Below are 19,305 nucleotides of genomic sequence, written 5' to 3' on the forward strand. Positions count from 1 at the left end.
CAGACCAATCTGTGCAATTCAAGCACAAACACTCCTAAGACTCTGCACAGCAGCATGCTGCAGTTTTTCACTATTTGAATAATAAGCTGATCTTCTATTTGTTTCTTCCCAAGTGGATGACCTATTTATCAACAGTGTACTCCATCTGCCAAACCCTTGCCCTTTCACTTAACCTATCAATATCTCTGCAGACTTTCCAAATCCTCTGTACAACCTGCTTTCCTACTCAATTTAGTGTCATCAGCAAACTTGGATATGCTGCACCCGGTCCATACTACCAAATGTTTAACGTATATGGTCAACATTTGCAGGCCCAGCAGTGATCCCGACTGCACTCTGCTCACCACTTAACTACCAATCAAAGAAACACCCATTTATCCTAACTCCCCATTTTTTGTTGGCGAACCAACCGTCTATCCATGCTAATAACATTTCCCCATCTCCATGCATTTTTATCTTATGTGCAAGTCCTGCATCTGCACACACATATGATCCAAATTACTACTACAAGGGTATGTGTGTCTAAAATGTCACAGGCTCTCAGACTATGTTCCCTCTAAGCGCACACACAGGTTTTTCAACCAACGCCTGTCCAATCAAGGATCTATCAGCCTCTGCCTTAACTATACATATGGTCTCCACAGCTACCCGTGGCAAAGAATTCCACAGATTCACCACTCTCTGGCTAAAGAAATTCCTCCTCATCTCTGTTCTAAAAGGACACCCCTCTACTCTGAAGCTGTGTCCTCTGGTCTTAGACTCTCCCATTATAGTAAACATCCTCTTCACATCCATCTAATCAAGGTCTCTCACCATTTCATAGGTTTCAATGAGATCATCTGTCATTCTCTGAATTCCAGTGAATACAGGTCCTGAGGGGTCAAATAATCTCCTATACAGCAAATCTTAATAGAAAGTCCTGTACAGATCGATTAGACCTCATTAATCAGATTAAAGAATTAGATCAACTGTATGCTCAAACTAAGAATCCTGAATTATACAAGAAGCGTGTAGAACTTCAAACTAAATTTAATCTTCTGTCTACTCAACCTGTTGAACGCCAACTTCTTGAAAGTAAGAGTCACTTTTATATTCATGGTGACAAATCTGGTAAATTTCTAGTTAATCAGCTGAGGCGTTCTAAAGCTAAACAACATATTATAAAGATCCGGAAGGAAAATGGAGATTTTACATCGGATCACTTAGAAATCAATGATGTATTTAAAAATTTTTACTCTCGACTTTATTCCTCTGAATCTCTGAATGAGAATATTTCTGTTGATTTTTTTTTAAATAATCTGAATATTCCTTCGCTTTTATCTGATTTTAAAGCCAAACTTAATGTGCCTATATCATCAGGAGAAATATCTTTTGCAATTTCTGCATTGTCTTCAGGGAAATCTCCTGGACCTGATGGGTTCCCCGTAGAATTTTATAAATCATTCTCTTCACTTCTTTCTCCTCAGTTACTCTCAGTACTGTCTGACTCGTCTAATTATGGTAAATTGCCACCCTCTTTTAATGAGGCATCTATTATTCTTTTATTAAAAAAGGGTAAAGACCCAACAGAGTGTTCCTCGTACAGGCCGATTCCTTTGCTTAATGTTGATGTTAAAATCTTGTCCAAAGTTTTGACTTATAGATTAGAAACTATTATTCCCTCTATTATTTCTGATGATCAAACTGGTTTTATTAAAAACCGTCTTCCTTTTTTTAATATTCGGCGTTTATTTAACATTTTATATTCACCTTCAACTGGGATTCCTGAATGTGTTATTTCCCTCGATGTGGAGAAAGCATTTGATCATATAGAGTGGAACTACCTTTTTGCAGTTTTAGAAAAATTTGACTTCCGTCAAAGTTTTATCTCTTGGATCAAATTGCTGTATCTGTGTCCTACTGCCTCTGTTTTGACTACGGTAATTTTCAGAAATCCCAGTTATTTAACCTCAAACGTGGCACCCGTCAAGGATGCCCTTTAAGTCCCTTTCTCTTTGATTTGGCTATAGAACCTTTGGCGATAGCATTTCGAAGCTGTCCTGAATTGACCGGGATTTGGAGGGGGGGTGTTGAGCATAAAGTTTCTCTTTATGCTGATGACATTACTTTTTCTTTCAAATCAGTCTACATCCTTACCTCCAATGTTCTCACTTCTTGATCAGTTTAGCCAGTTTTCTTGCAATAAACTTAATTTACATAAGAGTGAACTTTTCCCAATTAATAAAGAAGCACAAGAATTAGCATTTCATGACCTCCCTTTTAAAGTAGTTCATAATCAATTTACTTATCTTGGGATTACAGTTACAAGGAAGTTTAAAGATCTTTTTCGTGAAAATTTTGCCAATCTTTTATATACTACAAAACAGAGTCTGTCACAATGGTCACCTCTATCTATGTCTTTGGTAGGTCATATTAATGTTGTTAAAATGTATGTTCTCCCTAAATTTTTATATTTATTTCAATCAATCCCAATTTTTATTCCTAAAACTTTTTTTGATTCCTTAGACTCTATTATTTTGTCATATCTGTGGAAGAATAAGCGTTCCAGAATTAATAAAGTTTATCTCCAAAAATCTAAAAAAGAGGGTGGCATGGCTTTACCTAACTTTCGTTTATATTATTGGGCAGCCAATATATGTTGTGCTACCTTTTGGTCTTTTTTCCATAGCCAACCCAAGTGCCCTAATTGGGTGGCAATGGAGTTGAGTTCCACTAAAGGTCTATCTATTTCTGCACTTCTTGGCTCTGTACTCCCTAGTAGTTTGTCTAGATTAATTGTTAACCCTCGTTAGACACACTTTGCGAATATGGGCTCAGTTTAGGAAATTTTATGGTTTCTATGGTTTTTCCTCTTCTAGTCCTATCTTACATAATCACCTTTTTTTTACCTACTATGTATGATTCAACATTCCATGATTGGTATAGGAAGGGCATTAGACATTTTGAAGATCTTTTTATTGATAATCGCTTCGCATCTTTTCAACAGCTCTCTGCTAAGTTCAATCTGCCTAATGCCCATTTTTTTAGATATCTCCAAATTAGATACTTTATTAATCCTTTAATTCCTAACTTCCCTGAAATGCCTGAGAAAAATGTTATGGATTTCTTTCTTTCTATTAATCCACTGAGTAAAGGTTTAATATCATTTATTCGTGATAAATTAGCATTCTTACAGCATGCCCCTGTGGATAAAATTAGAATGGCTTGGGAGCATGATTTAAATATCTCTTTATCTGATGAGACTTGGGACTCGATTCTCAAATCGGTTAATTCAACCTCTCTTTGTGCTCGCCATTGCCTTTTACAATTTAAGATTGTTCAGAGCCCATATGTCTAAATCTAAATTATCTCGATTTTACCCTAATATTAGTCCTCTTTGTGATAAATGCAAAAGGGGCGAGGCCTCCCTTATTCATATGTACTGGTCCTGTCCTAGCTTAGAGAAATTTTGGAAAGATGTCTTCATAACTTTATCCTATATTCTGAATCACCACTTAGAACCTAACCCTTTAATTGCTTTGTTTGGTTTTTTGGGTGAGACAGATATACGTTTGAGTTCGACTAAGTGTCGAATACTATCTTTTGCTTCTCTCCTGGCTAGACGTTTAATCCTCCTTAAATGGAGAGATGTTGCCCCGCCCACGCATGCTCAATGGCTTAATGATATTATGTCCTGCTTAGACCTTGAAAAAATTCATTATTCAGTTCTTAATTGGGATATAAAGTTCCATAAGGTCTGGGGACCTTTTATTGAGTACTTTCATAACCTTCCTCTTAATTAAGGTTTTTTTTTCGGTCCCTTGCTTTCAGCTCTTTTTTTTTGGTAGTAGGCATTATTATCTTCTGTTTTCAAGTGTATTTACAGTTTTGGGGGTTTGAACGTCCTGATTTATATTCTCTATATTGTGTTGTGGTTGGTCTGGAGTTTTTTGTTGTGGGGCTTGGGGAGGATACTAACTTTACATGACTTCAATTTGGGTGCTTTCTCAATTATCTTTTTTGTATTATATTATTATTGTATGTTTATTTTTGCACTGTATTAATTTTCTTCATTTTGGTTTGGGGTTTTTTTTTCTATCTGTAGTAATGTAGAAAATGCATTTAAAAAACCAATTAAAAAAAAATACTTCTCAGCCCACTGTCATTTGCAAGCTCGAGGAGTTGATCTTCTTCCCGCGCTGACATGGATGATTCACCAGGGACATTCACAAATGGGTCACAGACCCATTCCTTTGCACGTCTTGGGTCATTTGTGGTTGGGAAGTAACACTTGAATTCTGTCGACAGCGAAGATAGGTGATCGCGTACCAGCTGTGAGAAGGACAGTGCAGCCTCAGTCTCTCCCAAAATCCCAGCTAATGTTGGGAACATGTCAAATATGCCCCTGTCCACTCGCTGTCCCCACAGTTCCAGTTTGGCTTTGAAAGCAGACACTTTATCTGCCAACTTGAAGACAGTTGTCATTCTCCCCTGAAGTGACAAATTGAGTTCATTGTGCGGGCTGAAGATGTCACACAGGTAGGCGAGTTTTGCTATCCACTCCTCGTCACTGAAGTATACTACCAGTGGTGACTTTTTTCCTGAAAGAAATCTCTAGTGGCTCTCTTAACTCAAAAACCCTGGCCAGGGCTCTCCCCCTTGATAACCACCTGACTTCAGTGTGTAAGAGAAGGCGTTTGTGCTCTGCATCCATTTCCTCGCAAAGCTGCTCAAACAGATGTGAGTTAGGGGCTCTTGCTTTGATGTGATTGATAACTTTAACAACATCACTCAATACGCTGTTAAGATCAGGTGACATTTTTCGGCTAGCCAGCATTTCCCTGTGTATGACACAGTATGTAGACTGGCATTCAGGAACAACCTCTTTGACTCGGGTAGTGAAACCAGACAGCCGTCCGTCCAGTCATAGCTGAAGCCCCGTCTGTGCATATTCCAACACTGAATGACCAGTCCAGTTTGCCTGACATGTAGTCATTCAAAAACTTGGAATAGTTCTGCCCCAGTTGTGTTAGTTGGCAGTGGCAGCGCACACAAAATATCCTCATGCACATCATCTTGAAATATATATCACACATAAACCAGCACTGTTGCCTTGTTGTCAACATCGGTAGACTTGTCGACCTGGATGGCATACCATGGTGACTCGTTAAGCCGTTCCAACAGCTGTGCTTCGATGTCCTCCACTATGTCATTGATTCTCCTTGAAACTGTGGTAGCTGAAAGAGAAACCTGTGCCATCTTGTTAGCTGCAGCTTTTCCCAACAGTTCACGGCACATGTCCTTGGCAGCAGGCAGAATCAATTTTTCACCAACAGTGAAAGGCTTCTTAGCCTTAGCAATACGGCTAGCCACTAAGTACGACGCTCTCAGAGCAGCAGCATTTGTGAAGGTGGTGGCTCTCAGCACTTGCTTCTGTCCCGCCTGCTCACGTTTTCTCCGCTCAAAAAACTCAACAGGTTTGTCTTTAAGTGCAGAGTGTTTGGACTCAAGATGCCACAGCAGTTTTGAGGGCTTCATTGCCTCATTAGACAGCTTGTCTCCACATATCACACACAGGGGGCTGGGAGTGTGGAAGTCACCGGTCGCATTAAAGCCATATTTTATGTACGACTTGTTGTATTTTCTGTTGAAGGAAGCTTTCTTTTTTTTGCAGTCTCGGCCTCAATTGTCTCTGCGTTATCATCATCGTTAGGCCTTTTATGTCCCCTACCACCTCTTCCAAAGAAACTCTTAAGCGGCGTTTGGTTTTTACTCATCGAGTAGTTGCAGGTTAATGACCGACTGATGACCTTATGTATGTAATGACCTCGCTTGTGTTCAAGTTCAACAGAGGGCATGACAGGGAATGAGGAAAGGTGCAGCTGACTCATATCGTTTCATACCGCCAGATCATATTGTTTCCTCGCGGCCCGGTAGCACATGCTTTGCGGCCCGGTGGTGGGGGACCACTGTTCTAGTCCTCCTGAAATGAATACTAACATTGCATTTGCCTTCCTCACTTGCAAATCAGCTTGCAAATTAACCTTGAGGGAATCCTGCACAAGGATTCCCAAGTCTCTTTGTTCCCACGTATTTTTTAATATATTTTCTCTCCATTTAGAAAATAGTTAACTCTTTCCTTTCTTCTATCAAAGTACATGACCATATTCCATCTGCCATTTCTTTGCCCATTCTCCTAATCTGCCCAAGTCCTTCTGCAGCCTCTCTACTTCCTCAAAACTACCTGTCCCTCCACCTATCTTAAAATCATCTGCAAACTTTTCAACAAAGCCATCAATTCCACCATCCAAATCATTGACATATATATGGTAAAAAGAATCGGTCACAACACAGAACCCTGTGGAACACAGCTAATCACCGGCAGCCAGCCTTAAAAGGCTCCCTTTATTCCCACTCCATTCATCCTGCCAAACTGTCTCTGCTTTATTCATGCTAGAATCTTTTCAGGAATACTATTGGTTCGTAGTTGTTAAGCAGCCTCACATGTGGCACCTTGTCAAAGGCCTGAAAATCCAAGTACAATCGGCCCTCCTTATTCCACATGCGCGAATTCAACCAACCACGAATTGTGAAAACCCAGAAGTGCTCTTCCAGCACTTGTTGTTCGAACATGTACAGACTTTTTTTCTTGTCATTATTCCCTAAACAATGCAGTATAACAAACATTTTACATAGCATTTACATTGTATTAGGTATTATAAGAAATCTAGAGATGATTTAAAGTATACGGGAGGATGTGCGTGGGTTATCGTGCATCGGAATCGAAAAAAATCGGAAGTTCTCTTACTAAGTAAGTCGGAACAGGTACATCCAGTATTAGTTAGTGTCAGTTAGTCAAACGTTTGTCTTAGTATATAGTATATATTTAACCTTTCTATGCATATAAAACACTTAAGAACGTATGTTTCAGCGCCGGGCTTGGGAACAGAAGTTCTTGGGACTTGGGACAGACCGCTCCCTAGAGCGCTCTCCACCATGCCGGGTTGATGTGGAGGATCAAAAACTCAAAACCCCAAAACCTAATATTAAACCACTGTGTTGCTTAGTACTAATTGTAGCTTTCATCGGGGCAGAGCCTTTCTCACTTTATCCTTTAAAATTGTTCCGATCATTGACTGACTTAGCCTAATGCTTTTCCAATGACCGATGGCGTTTCACCTCTTTCCGATCACTTTATTATTTCCACTTTATTTTCAATCGTGATTATTTTTGTGAATAGAAACACTGCACATTCAGAGCTCTGGCACCAGGTCCTAATGTCCACCGCACTGAGACAGGTTAAATAAGGTCTGGGGTTCCGCTGGGTCCTAAGGTCCACCGGATTGAGACATCTGCAAATTTTGGTATCCATGAGGGGTCCCAGAACCAATCCCTCGTGGATAAGGAGGGCCAACTGTACACAACATCAACCAATTCTCCTATCTATCCTGCTTGTAATTTCTTCAAAGAATTCCACCAGATTTGTCAGGCAAGATTTTCCTTCGAGGAAACCATGCTGACTATGGCCTATTTTATCACGTGTCTCCAAATACCCCGAGGCCTCATCCCTAATAATAGACTCCAACATATTCCTAACCATTGATTTTAGACTAATTGGCTTATAATTTATTCTGCCTTTCTGTCTTGACAAGATCACAAGACAAAGGAGCAGGAGTAGGCCGTTCGGTCCATCGAGTCTGCTCCACCATTCCACCATGAGCTAAACTATTCTCCCGTCTAGTTCCAATTTCCAGCTTTTTTCCCATATCCCTTGATACCCTGACTAATTAGATACCTGTCAATCTCCTCCTTAAAAACCCTCAATGATTGGGCCTCCGCAGCTGTATGTGGCAACGAATTCCATAAATCCACGACCCTCTGGCTAAAAAAAACTCTTCTTGAAGAGTGGGGTGACATTTGCAATTTACCAGTCTTCCAGAACCATTCCAGAATCTAGTGCTTCTTGAAAGATCATTACTAATGCCTCCATGATCTCTTCAGCCATCTCGTTCAGAACCCTGGGATGTAGACCACCTGGTCCAGATGACTTAACTACCTTCAGACCTTTCTGTTTCCCAAGAACCTTCTGTCTAGTTATTGTAACTTCACATGCGTCATGCCTCCTGAACTTCTACCATACTGCCAGTGTCTTCCACAGTGAAGACTGATGCAAAATACTTATTCAGTTTGTCCACCATTTCATGATATCCAATCACTTCTTCTCCAGCGTCGTTTTCTAGTGGTCCAATATCCATCCTCGCCTTTCACACTTTATGTATCTGAAGAATCTTCTGGTGTCCTCTTTAATATTATTCATTAGCTTATTTTTGTATTCCATCTTTATCTCCTTAATGACTTTTTTGTTTGCCTTCTTTTGGTTTTTAAAAGCTTCCTAATCCTCTAACTTCCTGCTAATCTTTTCTCTATTACATGCCCTCTCTTTGGTTTTCATGTTGGCTTTGACTTCTCTTGTTAGCCGTGGTTGTGTCATCTTTCCTTTAGAATACTTCTACCTCTTTGGAATGTGTATATTCCGTGCCTTCTGAATTGCTTCCGGAAATTCCAGCCATTACTGCTCTGCCATCATCCCTGCCAGTGTTCTTTTCCAGTCAATTGTAGCCAGCTCCTCTCTCATCCTCTGTAATTCCCTTTACTCCACTGTAATACTGATACATCTGACTTTAGCTTCTCCTTCTCAAATTTAAGGGTGAATTCAATCATATTATGATCACTTGCCCCTAAGAGTTCTTTTACCTTCAGCTTGCTAATCAATTCCGGTTCATTGCACAACACCCAATCCAGAATCCAGAAAAGCCATCTCGTAGGCACTCTAGAAATTTCCCCACCTATAATCCAGCACCAACCTAATTTTCCCAATCTACCTACATATTGAAATCCCCTATGACTATTGTATCATTGCCCTTTCGGCATTTCGGATTTGTAAGCCACATCCTACTGTTCAGGGGGTCTGTATATAACTCCCATCAGGGACTTTTTACTCTTTCAGTTCTCTAGCTCTATCTGCACTGATTCAACACCTATTGATTTGATTTTTTACCATCAGAGCAACACCACCTCCTCTGCCTTCCTGCCTATCCTATCGATACAATGTGATCTCTTGGACATTAAATTCCCAGCTATAATGTTTAGCCATGACTTAGTGATGTCCATAACATCATACCTGCCACACTTGGCCGCAGTCCATCATACACTGTAAACCTGTTCTTCCATTCCTCAGACCATCCCAACCCACAAATCAACAAGTCATCTCTTGCTTTAGGCCAGGTGGGGGAAGATAGGAACTCTGACTGTTGCTGATTCTCTTACACACAAAGACAGACACTATGCTTCGAATCTGGGATCCCTCTGTCCTTATGTTGGAATTGTGCAGTCCCAGATCCCCATTTGAGCCAATCCCAACTGCTTGAGCTTACCCTCTAACTCTCAAAACCTTTCCCATCCATGGTTAATGTACCTGTCACAACCACTTCCTGCAGCATGTTCCATATATAGAACACTCCCTGGGTGAAATAGTTGTCCCCCAGGTCTCCTTGCTTTCAACCTGTGCTCTGCAGTTCTCAAAAGGAAAGGTTGAGGGATATGGGCAAACATGGGACTAGTTCGAATAGGGAAGTGGGTCGGCAGGGACCGGTTGGAAGGGCCAGATTCCCTGATGTGTGGCTGTATCTGCAAGTCCAGCACGTTTCTTTCAGAGTGAATGGTGGAACCCATTTCTGGTACCACAGAAGCAGACAGAATGTCATGCTTTGTCCGTACACTCCACATGGCACCCATTCTAACCTTTCCACACACCTCAAGGATAGCCCTCCGGATCCACCAGCATTTTCTGAATCATCCGCTTTGAAGACCTTGGCAGCCCCTTCCGAAGGGTCCTCCTGCTGATGTCGTTTCAGAGGATGCACACCTTGAAGAGAGGGGATTGCAATGAAGAACAAGAGTCATGGATTGACAGTTATACAGTACAGACACAGGTCCTTTGGCCCAACTCACTCCCACCTTCCCCTAGGCCTCTAACCCATGCCAATCCATGTACTTACCCGGAAATGTTTAAACATCGTCAATGTGGCCATCTCAACCACTGTTTCTGGCAACTCATTCCAAATAAACACCACCCTCTGCATGAAGAAGTTGCCACTGATGGCCCTTTTAAATCACTCTCCTCTGATCTTAAACTGCTGCCCTATGTTTTTTAGCACCCCCCCCCCCCCCAAGAAACAGGCTCTGTGCAATCTTTGCCCTGCATGATCTTATAAAACAAGTAGGCCATTTGGCCCATCGAGTCCGCTCCGCCACTCCACCGTGGCTGATTTACAATCCCTCTCATCTCCACCCTCCTGCCTTCTCCCCGTAACATTTGACACCCTGACTAATCAAGAACCTATCTACCTCCACTTTGAATATACCTAATGACTTGACCTCCATTGCTGACTGCGGCAATGAATTCCACAGATTCACTACCCCCTGGCAGAAGAAATTCCTCCTCATCTCTGTTCTAAAGAGGCACCCCTCTATTCTCCGGTCATAGACTCCCCTAGTATAGAAATCATCTCTATAGCCACTCTGTCTGGGCCTTTCATTATTCTAAACTCAAGTGAGTACGGGTCCAGAGCCATCAAACACTCCTCATATGTTTCATTCCCTGGATCATTCTCATGAACCTCCTCTGGACCCTCTCCAATGCAGAATTGCTCAGAATACTTCAAGCATGGAATGACCAATGACTTACAGTGCTATAAAAAGTATTCACTACCGCCCCTTGGAAGTTTTTATACTTTAATCATTTCACAATATTAAATCACAAGTGCATTTAATTTGCATTTTTTGATACTAATCAACAAAAAAAGACTGTTTCAAGTCAAAGTGAAAACCAATCTAGAATAATTAGAAATATAAAACACAAAATAATTGACTGCATAAGTATTCAGCCCTTTAATTCAAATGAGAGGACATGATTTGAGAGTTAGGGGGCAAAAGTTTAAGGGAAACACGAGGGGGTATTTCTTTACTCAGAGAGTGATAGCTGTGTGGAATGAGCTTCCTGTAGAAGTAGTAGAGGCCAGTTCAGTTGTGTCATTTAGGGTAAAATTGGATAGGTATATGGACAGGAAAGGAGTGGAGGGTTATGGGCTGAGTGCGGGTAGGTGGGACTAGGTGAGATTAAGAGTTCGGCACAAACTAGGAGGGCCGAGATGGCCTGTTTCCGTGCTGTGATTGTTATATGGTTATAATATGATACACCAAGTCTTCACTGGTGCAGCCAATTGGTTTTAGAAGTCACATAATTAGTTAAATGGAGATCACCATGTGCAGTCAAGGTGTTTCAATTGATTGTAGTAAAAATACACCTGTATCTGGAAGGTCCAACTGTTGATGAGTCAGTATCCTGGCAAAAATTACACCACGAAGGAAAAAACCCTAAGAAACTCCATGAAAAGGTTATTGAAAAGCACAAGTCAGGAGATGGATACAAGAAAATTTCCAAGTCACTGAATATCCCTTGCAGTACAGTTAAGCCAATTATCAAGAAATGGAAAAAATATGGCACCACTGTAAATCTGCCTATTTCTGAGGACACTTGGAATGAAATTTTTAAATTGGTTAATACTTCATCGTTATGCACCTGTCATTCCCTTCTACAATTTAAAGTGGTTCATACAGCCCATATGTCTGAAGGTAAGCTGTCTCATTTTTATTCGGATATATCTCCCTATTGTGATAGATGTAATAATGGAGAAGCTTCACTAATCCATATGTTTTGGACTTGTCTGAGTCTTGAAAAATATTGGAAGGAAGGTGCTTTTTAAACTAAATTTTAAACCTAATCCTTTGACTGTCTTATTTGGTATTGTCGGAGGAAATTATATTATTTTGGAGACACATGATTTGCATAATTTGGCCTTTATTTCTCTTATAGCTAGGAGGGCATTGTTGCTTAAGTGGAAGGATGCCACTTCACCCACTCATACTCATTTCATGATGTTATATAACCATATAACAATCACAGCATGGAAACAGGCCATTCCGGCCCTCCTAGTCCGTGCCGAACTCTTAATCTCACCTAGTCCCACCTACCCACACACAGCCCATAACCCTTCACTCCTTTCCTGTCCATATACCTATCCAATTTTACCTTAAATGACACAACTGAACTGGCCTCTACTACTTCTACAGGAAGCTCATTCCACACAGCTATCACTCTCTGAGTAAAGAAATACCCCCTCGTGTTTCCCTTAAACTTTTGTCCCCTAACTCTCAAATCATGTCCTCTCGTTTGAATCTCCCCTACTCTCAATGGAAACAGCCTATTCACGTCAACTCTATCTATCCCTCTCAAAATTTTAAATACCTCAATCAAATCCCCCCTCAACCTTCTACGCTCCAATGAATAGAGACCTAACTTGTTCAATCTTTCTCTGTAACTTAAGTGCTGAAACCCAAGTAACATCCTAGTAAATCAATTATGTCTTGCTTAAATTTAGAGAAGATTCACCATTCAATTTCTGAACCTAGACAAGATTTTTTAAACATTGTGGGGACCTTTTTTGAATTACTTTCAAAATCTTTGATTTGCTATTAAGCACAGATGTTGGCTAATAATATGTTTTACTATATGTTAAGGATTTTTTCCTTTTCTTTTTTTTTAAACCAAACAGCTGTATTTTTTTTCTGGTAGTAGGTTTAGATATTTTGTATAATAAAATTATTTTTTCCAATTTTATGTTTAAATTTAATCTATATGGATATGGGGTAATTACACTTCATCTGTGATTTCAATATATTGTAATTGAAATATATTATATATCTTACTGTACCCTGTATTCTTTTATGTAAGAAATTAATAAAAATATTGAAAAAGAAAAAGAAAAGCACAAGTCAAGAGATGGATACAAGAAAATTTCCAAGTCACTGAATATCCTTGGAGTGCAGTAAAGTCAATCATCAACAAATGGAAAGAATATGGCACAGCTGTAAATCTGCCTAGAGCAGGCCATCCTCAAAAACTGAGTGACCGTGCAAGATGGGGACTAGTGAGGAAGACCACCAAGAGACCTATGACAACTCTAGAGGAGGTACAAGTTTCAGTGGCTGAGATGAGAGAGACTGAGCATACAACTGTTGCCCAGGTGCTTCACCAGTTGCAGCTTTATAGGAGAGAGGCCAAGAGAAAGCCACTGTTAAAAAAAAAACACAAATGAAATCTCAGCTGGAGTTTGCCAGAAGGCATGTGGGAGACTCTGAAGTCAGCTGGAAGAAGATGCTATGGTCTGATGAAACCAAAATTGTGTTTTTTGACCATCAGACTAACACTACACTTGGCGTAAGCCAAACACCACACATCATCAAAAACACACCATCCCTACCATGAAGCACAGTAGTGGCTGCTGTGGGAATGCTTCACTGCAGCAGGCCCTGAAAGGCTTGTGAAGGTAGAGGGTAAACTGAATGCAGCAAAATACAGGGAAATCCTGCAGGAAAAAGCTGATGCAGTCTGCAAGAGAACTGTGACTTGGGAGAAGATTTGTTTTCCAGCGAGACAGTGACCCCAAGCATAAAGCCAAAGCTGCACAGAAATGGCTTAAAAACTATAAAGTTAATGTCCTGCAGTGGCCAAGTCAGAATCCAGAACTCAATCCAACTGAGAATTTGTGGCTGGACTTGAAAAGTGCTGTTCACTTATAATCCCCATGCAATCTGACAGAGCTTGAGCAGTTTTGCAAAGAAGAATGGGGAAACATTGCAGAGTCCAGATATGCAAAGCTGATAGAGACCTATCCACACAAATTCAAGGATGTAATTGTTGCCAAAGGTGCAGCTACTAAATAATGACTTGAAGTAGGAGAGTAATTATGCAATCAATTATTTTGTGTTTAATAAAGTAATAATTTGAGACCTAGTTGTAGAAATTTGGTTTCACATTGGCACGAATGTTTTTTCTGTTAATCAGTGTCAAAAAAGCCAAATTAAATCCACTGTGACTCCGTGTTGTAAAACAATAAAACATGAAAACTTGTGGGGGGGGGGGGGGGGGGGCGGTAGTGAATACATTTTATAGGCACTGTATGAAGCCTCAGCATTACATCCTTGTTTTTATGTTCTGGTCCTCTCAAAATAATGCAAATACTTGATTTGCCTTCCTTATCACTGACTCAACCCGCAAGTTAACCTTTAGGGAATCCTGCACGAGGACTGTCATGTCCCTTTGCCCCACTGATTCCTGATTTTTCTCCCAACTTAGAACCTTTATTCTTTCTACAACCGTGTAAGTGCGTACACTTGCCTACACTATATTTCAGCGCTATATCTTTGCCCTTTCCCCTAATCCAAGTCCTTCTGCAGACTCCCTACACTTATCTTTCTATCATCGACAAATTAAGCCAGCCATCCAAGTCATTGACATAGAACATTAAAAAAAACAATCCCAACATCAACCTCTGCGGAGCACCACTAATCACCAGCAGTCAAACAAGAAAAGGCTCCCTTTATTTCCACTCTTTACCTCTTGCCAACCTTCTATCCATCCTAGTACCTTTCCCATAATTCCATGGGCTCTTAGCTTCTTAAGCAGGCTCATGTGTGACATCTTGTCAAAGGCCTTCTGAAAATCCAAATAAACAACACCCACTGACTCTCCTTTGTCTATCCTTCCTGTTATTTTCTCAAAGAATTCCAACAGATCTGTTAGACAAGATTTCACCTTAAGGAAACCATGATGACTTTGGCCTATTTTATCTTGTACGTCCAAGTATCCTGAAACCACATTCTTGACAATAGACTCCAACATCTTCCCAACCACTGAGGTCAGGTGAATTGGCTTATAATTTCCTTTCTTCTGCCTGCCTCTCTCCCTTCTTAAAGAGTAGAGTAACATTTGCAATTTTCCAGTTCTCTGGAACCATTCCAGAATCCAGTGATTCTTGAAAGATCATTACTAATGCCTCCACAATCTCTTCAGCCACCTCTTTCAGAACCCTGGGGTGTAGACCATCTGGTCCAGGTGACTTGTCTATATTCAGATCTTTCAGCTTCCCAAACACCTTCTCTTCAGTAACAGCAACTGCACTCACTTCTGTACCCTGACACTCATGAACCCTTCCAAACATTTTATTAAAATCCACATCCACTGGTCTGCATTCATCAATGTGCTTTGTCACATTCAATTAGGCTTGGGAGGAATTGCTTGCCTCTCACAAATCCATATTGACTATCCCTCATCAGAGCATGTTTCTCCAAATGCCTGTAAATCATGTCTCTAAGAATCTTCTCTAATAACTTATTCACCCCTGAATAAGACTGACTGGTCTATAATTCCCAGGGCTATCTCTACTGCCTTTCTTGAACAAAGGAATAACATTTGCCCTCCTTTGATCATCTGTTCCTACTCTGTGGCTAGTAAGGACACAAAGATCATTGGCAAGGACGCAACAAACTCTTTGCTCACATCCCATAATAACCTGGGGTATATCCTCAGCCCTGGGGCAGCTAATGTTTTCCAAAAGTGCCAGTATAACCTCTCATTGCTCAAGGTTTCCAGTATCTTCAGGATCTGTTGTGTCTCTGAATAAAGTGACATTCCAGAAGCTCACCAGTGCAGTATGAGAGACACCGTGTGTAGTCCTGGTCTGTCTGTGACGCAGAGAGTGACTGGGCCCCATGTGACAGCCAGATTCAGGGTGTAGCTTTAATACGCCAATTCCTCTGACACTCACCGATAGGTTGGATGGTTTCACTGGTGAAAGGATGGTTGACGATCAGCTTGGACTTGGCAGCAAAGTTGAGGGCGGTCAGGGTGTTGAAGTAGTGCTTGTATTCAGGTGCAATGTTGGTGATCATTACACTGTGAGCCGTGCCTCCCAGTGAGTCCTGGGGTGGGGTTGGACAAAGAACCTGTTACACACCCTGATCAGTTCAAACCCCCCCTTCCAAATCAAAGTACAAAATTTCAAAGTACATATATGTCACCATATACTACTTTGAGATTCATTTATTGCAGGCATTCACAGGAAAAAGAAGAAATACAATAGAATTTATGTTCTATAAGTGTATACCTCAGATAAATACTTTGTGGAGATTTGTGGATATATATGATTATATGATATATATGTACAATGTCTGAAATACATCTTATGGAAATGTTTGATGATGAACTTCAATAAAAAAATAAATTACAAAAAAAGAATTTATGGAAAAAATATACATAAATAAAGACTAACAAATAAGTAATGTGCAAAACTAATGAGGACATGAGTTGCAAGAAGAGAGAATTGTAGGTTGAGTAGTGATCAGTGACATTATCCACGCTGGTTTGGAGCTGAATGGTTACAGGGTAATAACTGCTCCTGAACCTGGTGCTGTGGGACCCTAAGGCTCCTGTGCCTCCTGAAGATGGTATTAGCAAGAGGAGAGATGGTCTTTTCGGTGGGAACTTGATGATGGAAGCCACTTTCTTGTGGCATTGCTCCTTGTAAATGAGCTAAGTGGTGGGGAGGATTTTGCGGTGATGGATTGAGGTATGTCCACCACTTTCTTTAGCCTCTTTAGTTCCTGGGAACAGTCAGAGAACTATATTGGAAGCAAGACCAAGGAGAGGATGAACAAACAAGGTCTTTTGCTTTGGAGTCATGGAAATGAGAGGTGACTCGGTAGAGGTGTACAAGATGACAAGAGGCATAGATGGAGTAGACAGCCAGGGCTTTTTCCCAGGGTGGAAATGATTAATACAGGAGGGCACAATATTAAGTGACTGGTGGAAAGTACAGGGAAATGTCAGAGGTAGTGTTTTTTTTAAACACAGAGAATGATGGGTGTGTGGAATGCACTACCAGGAAGATACATTAGGGACACTTCAGACACTCTTAGATAGGTACATGGATGAAAAGGAAGAAAATGGGAGGTTTGAATCACTTCTAGGATTTGAAGTGTTAGATTGATTGTGGAACAGATTAAAAGCTCTGCACAACATCACTGCGCTATAGTGCTCTATGTTTTAAGGAAATGACTGCGGGCTTCAGGACAGGGCAGTCGAGAGGACACCCACCAGTCCCTCAACGAGGAGTCAGTGGTGGAATACATGCTTAGCACACTGCTCAGTCCCTATACACTCAGGACTGTGTGCCCAAGTGCAGCTCAAATGCCATCCATAAATTCACCAATAACACCACTGCTGCCGGCAGAATCTCAGGTGGTGACGAGGGGTCATACAGGGGTGAGATATATCAGCAAAAACTTCGCACGAAACATCAGCATAATGAAGGAACTGATAGTGGACTGCAGGAACAGGAGGTTGGGAGAACACACACCAGTAGGATTAGCAGTGGAAAGGGTGAACAGTTGCATACTCCCAGGTGTCAACATCTCGGAAGATCTATCCTGGGCCCAACACATCAATGCAATCACAAAGATGGCACATCAACTTCATTGGGAGTTTTAGATTTTTTTAAATGTCACCAAAGACTAGCAAATTTATACAGATGAACAATGGAGAGCATTCTGATTGGTTATATCACCGTCTGGTATGGAGGCTCCAATGTCATAAGAGACTGCAGAGACTGACGTCTCAGATAGCTCCTTCACAGGCACCAGCCTCTCTACCATTGAGGACATCTTCAAAAGATGGTCCCTCAAGAAGACAACATCAATCATTAAGGACCTTCACCATCCAGGATATGCTCTCTTCTCATTTCTACCATCGGGGAACTGAACAGAATACTCCAAGTTCAGCAATTTCTTTACCCGGTCGTTGGAATATATGTGGAACTAGCTGCCAGAGGAGGAAGCACAACAGTATGTTGGGAAGGCCATACGTGGGAGTATTGTGTACAGTTTTGATCTCTCAACTGTGGGAAATATGCCAATAAGCTGGAGCAAGTGCAGATGTGATTTACAAGGTTATTGCCAGTACTCGATGGGCTGAGTTATGGAGAGGGACTCAAGGAAGTGATTGAGGAAGGAGAGAAGTTGGCAGGTTGGTATTTTATTCATTGGAGTGTAGAAGACTGAGGGGTGACCTTACAGAAGGGTATAAAACCACGAGGGGCACAGATAGGGTGATTGCCCAGGGTTGGGCAATCAACAACCAGAAGGCACAGTTTTAAGGTGAGAGAGGAGAAGTTTAATAGAAACTGATGGGCAACTTGTTCACCCAGAGGGTGATCTGTTTATTGCCAGAGGAAGTGGATGAGACAGGTACATTAACAACATTTGAAAGACACTTGGACAGGTATATGGATAGGAAAGGCTGAGAGGGATATGGGCCAAACCTATGTGGACTGGCATGGATGGGAATCTTGGTTGGCACGGATTGGTTGGGCTGAAGGGGAATGCACCCTCTGTGAATGGAGAGCTAGAGGACTATTTCTTCCTTCGACAGAAGGTTGGCAGTGACTGAGGAGAGGCAGCTCAAGGTATGATTTATGGTGTATTACTTTGGATACTGTTGGGGAGGGCAGGGCAGGATGACCTCGCAGAGGAAAGTCACAGCAGTCAGATCTCTGGCACTCAGAAAGGAAGGCGAGGGGGAGAGGCAACCCTCTTCATTGGAGTGTAAGAGACTGAGGAGTGACCGTATGGAGGAGTATAAAACCATGAGGGGCACAGATAGGGTGAATACACACAGGGGGAATTTTGGGGGATTTGTTAGTTAGGGGAACAGAAAGGAGCTTCTGTGATAAGAATAAGATTCACAGACTGTATGTTGCCTGCTGGGTGCCAGGGTGCAGGACATCTCAGACATCAAGTCCTCAGCATTCTTAAATAGGAGGGTGAACAGCCAGAGGTCGCGGTCCACGTAGCACAAGTAATGATGTTCTGCAAAGTGAGTTCAGGAAGTTAGGTGCTAAATTAAAGGGCAGGACCTCCAGGGTTGTGATCTCAGGATTGCTGCGTACCATGTGCTACTGAGGCCAGAACTAGGAAGATTAGACAGTTTAACACTTGCCTAAAGAGTTGATGCAGGAGGGAGGGCATAAGGTTTTTGGATTATTGGGCTCTCTTCCACAGAAGGTGAAACATGTACAGAAGGGACAGTTTGTACCTGAACTGGAGCAGGACGAATATCCTAGTGGGAAGGTTTGTTAATGCTACATGGTGGGGTTTAGACTAGAATTGCAAGGAGATGGGAACCAGAATGCCAGAACCTTGTGGAGACAGATGTTGATAAGACGTCAGACAAAGTCAGGAATCAATAGATTGAGCATGGAGCAAGTAGTATCATAAGAAAGGCAGATTAGCTCAGGACATGGATCAACTCCTGGAATTATGATGTTGTATCGGTTAGTGAGACTTGGCTGTGGGAGGGTTAGGAATGAC

At 41.4% G+C, this 19,305-nt stretch overlaps 1 protein-coding gene across 1 annotated transcript in view; it reads right to left on the reverse strand.

Annotated features, from left to right (window-relative positions):
- The window catches only part of kif22 (kinesin family member 22), a 60,837-nt gene that overhangs the window by 12,637 nt on the left and 28,895 nt on the right, over positions 1–19,305 (reverse strand). Inside the window, exons 8-9 of the mRNA XM_073033514.1 lie at positions 15,708–15,861; positions 9,793–9,904 (exon numbers count right to left, since the gene is read on the reverse strand). Of these exons, the coding sequence (XP_072889615.1) occupies positions 9,793–9,904; positions 15,708–15,861 (266 nt within the window). The remainder of the gene's footprint in view (positions 1–9,792; positions 9,905–15,707; positions 15,862–19,305) is intronic.

The sequence above is a fragment of the Hemitrygon akajei genome, chromosome 31 (assembly GCF_048418815.1).
Source record: "Hemitrygon akajei chromosome 31, sHemAka1.3, whole genome shotgun sequence".
NCBI lineage: Eukaryota > Metazoa > Chordata > Chondrichthyes > Myliobatiformes > Dasyatidae > Hemitrygon > Hemitrygon akajei.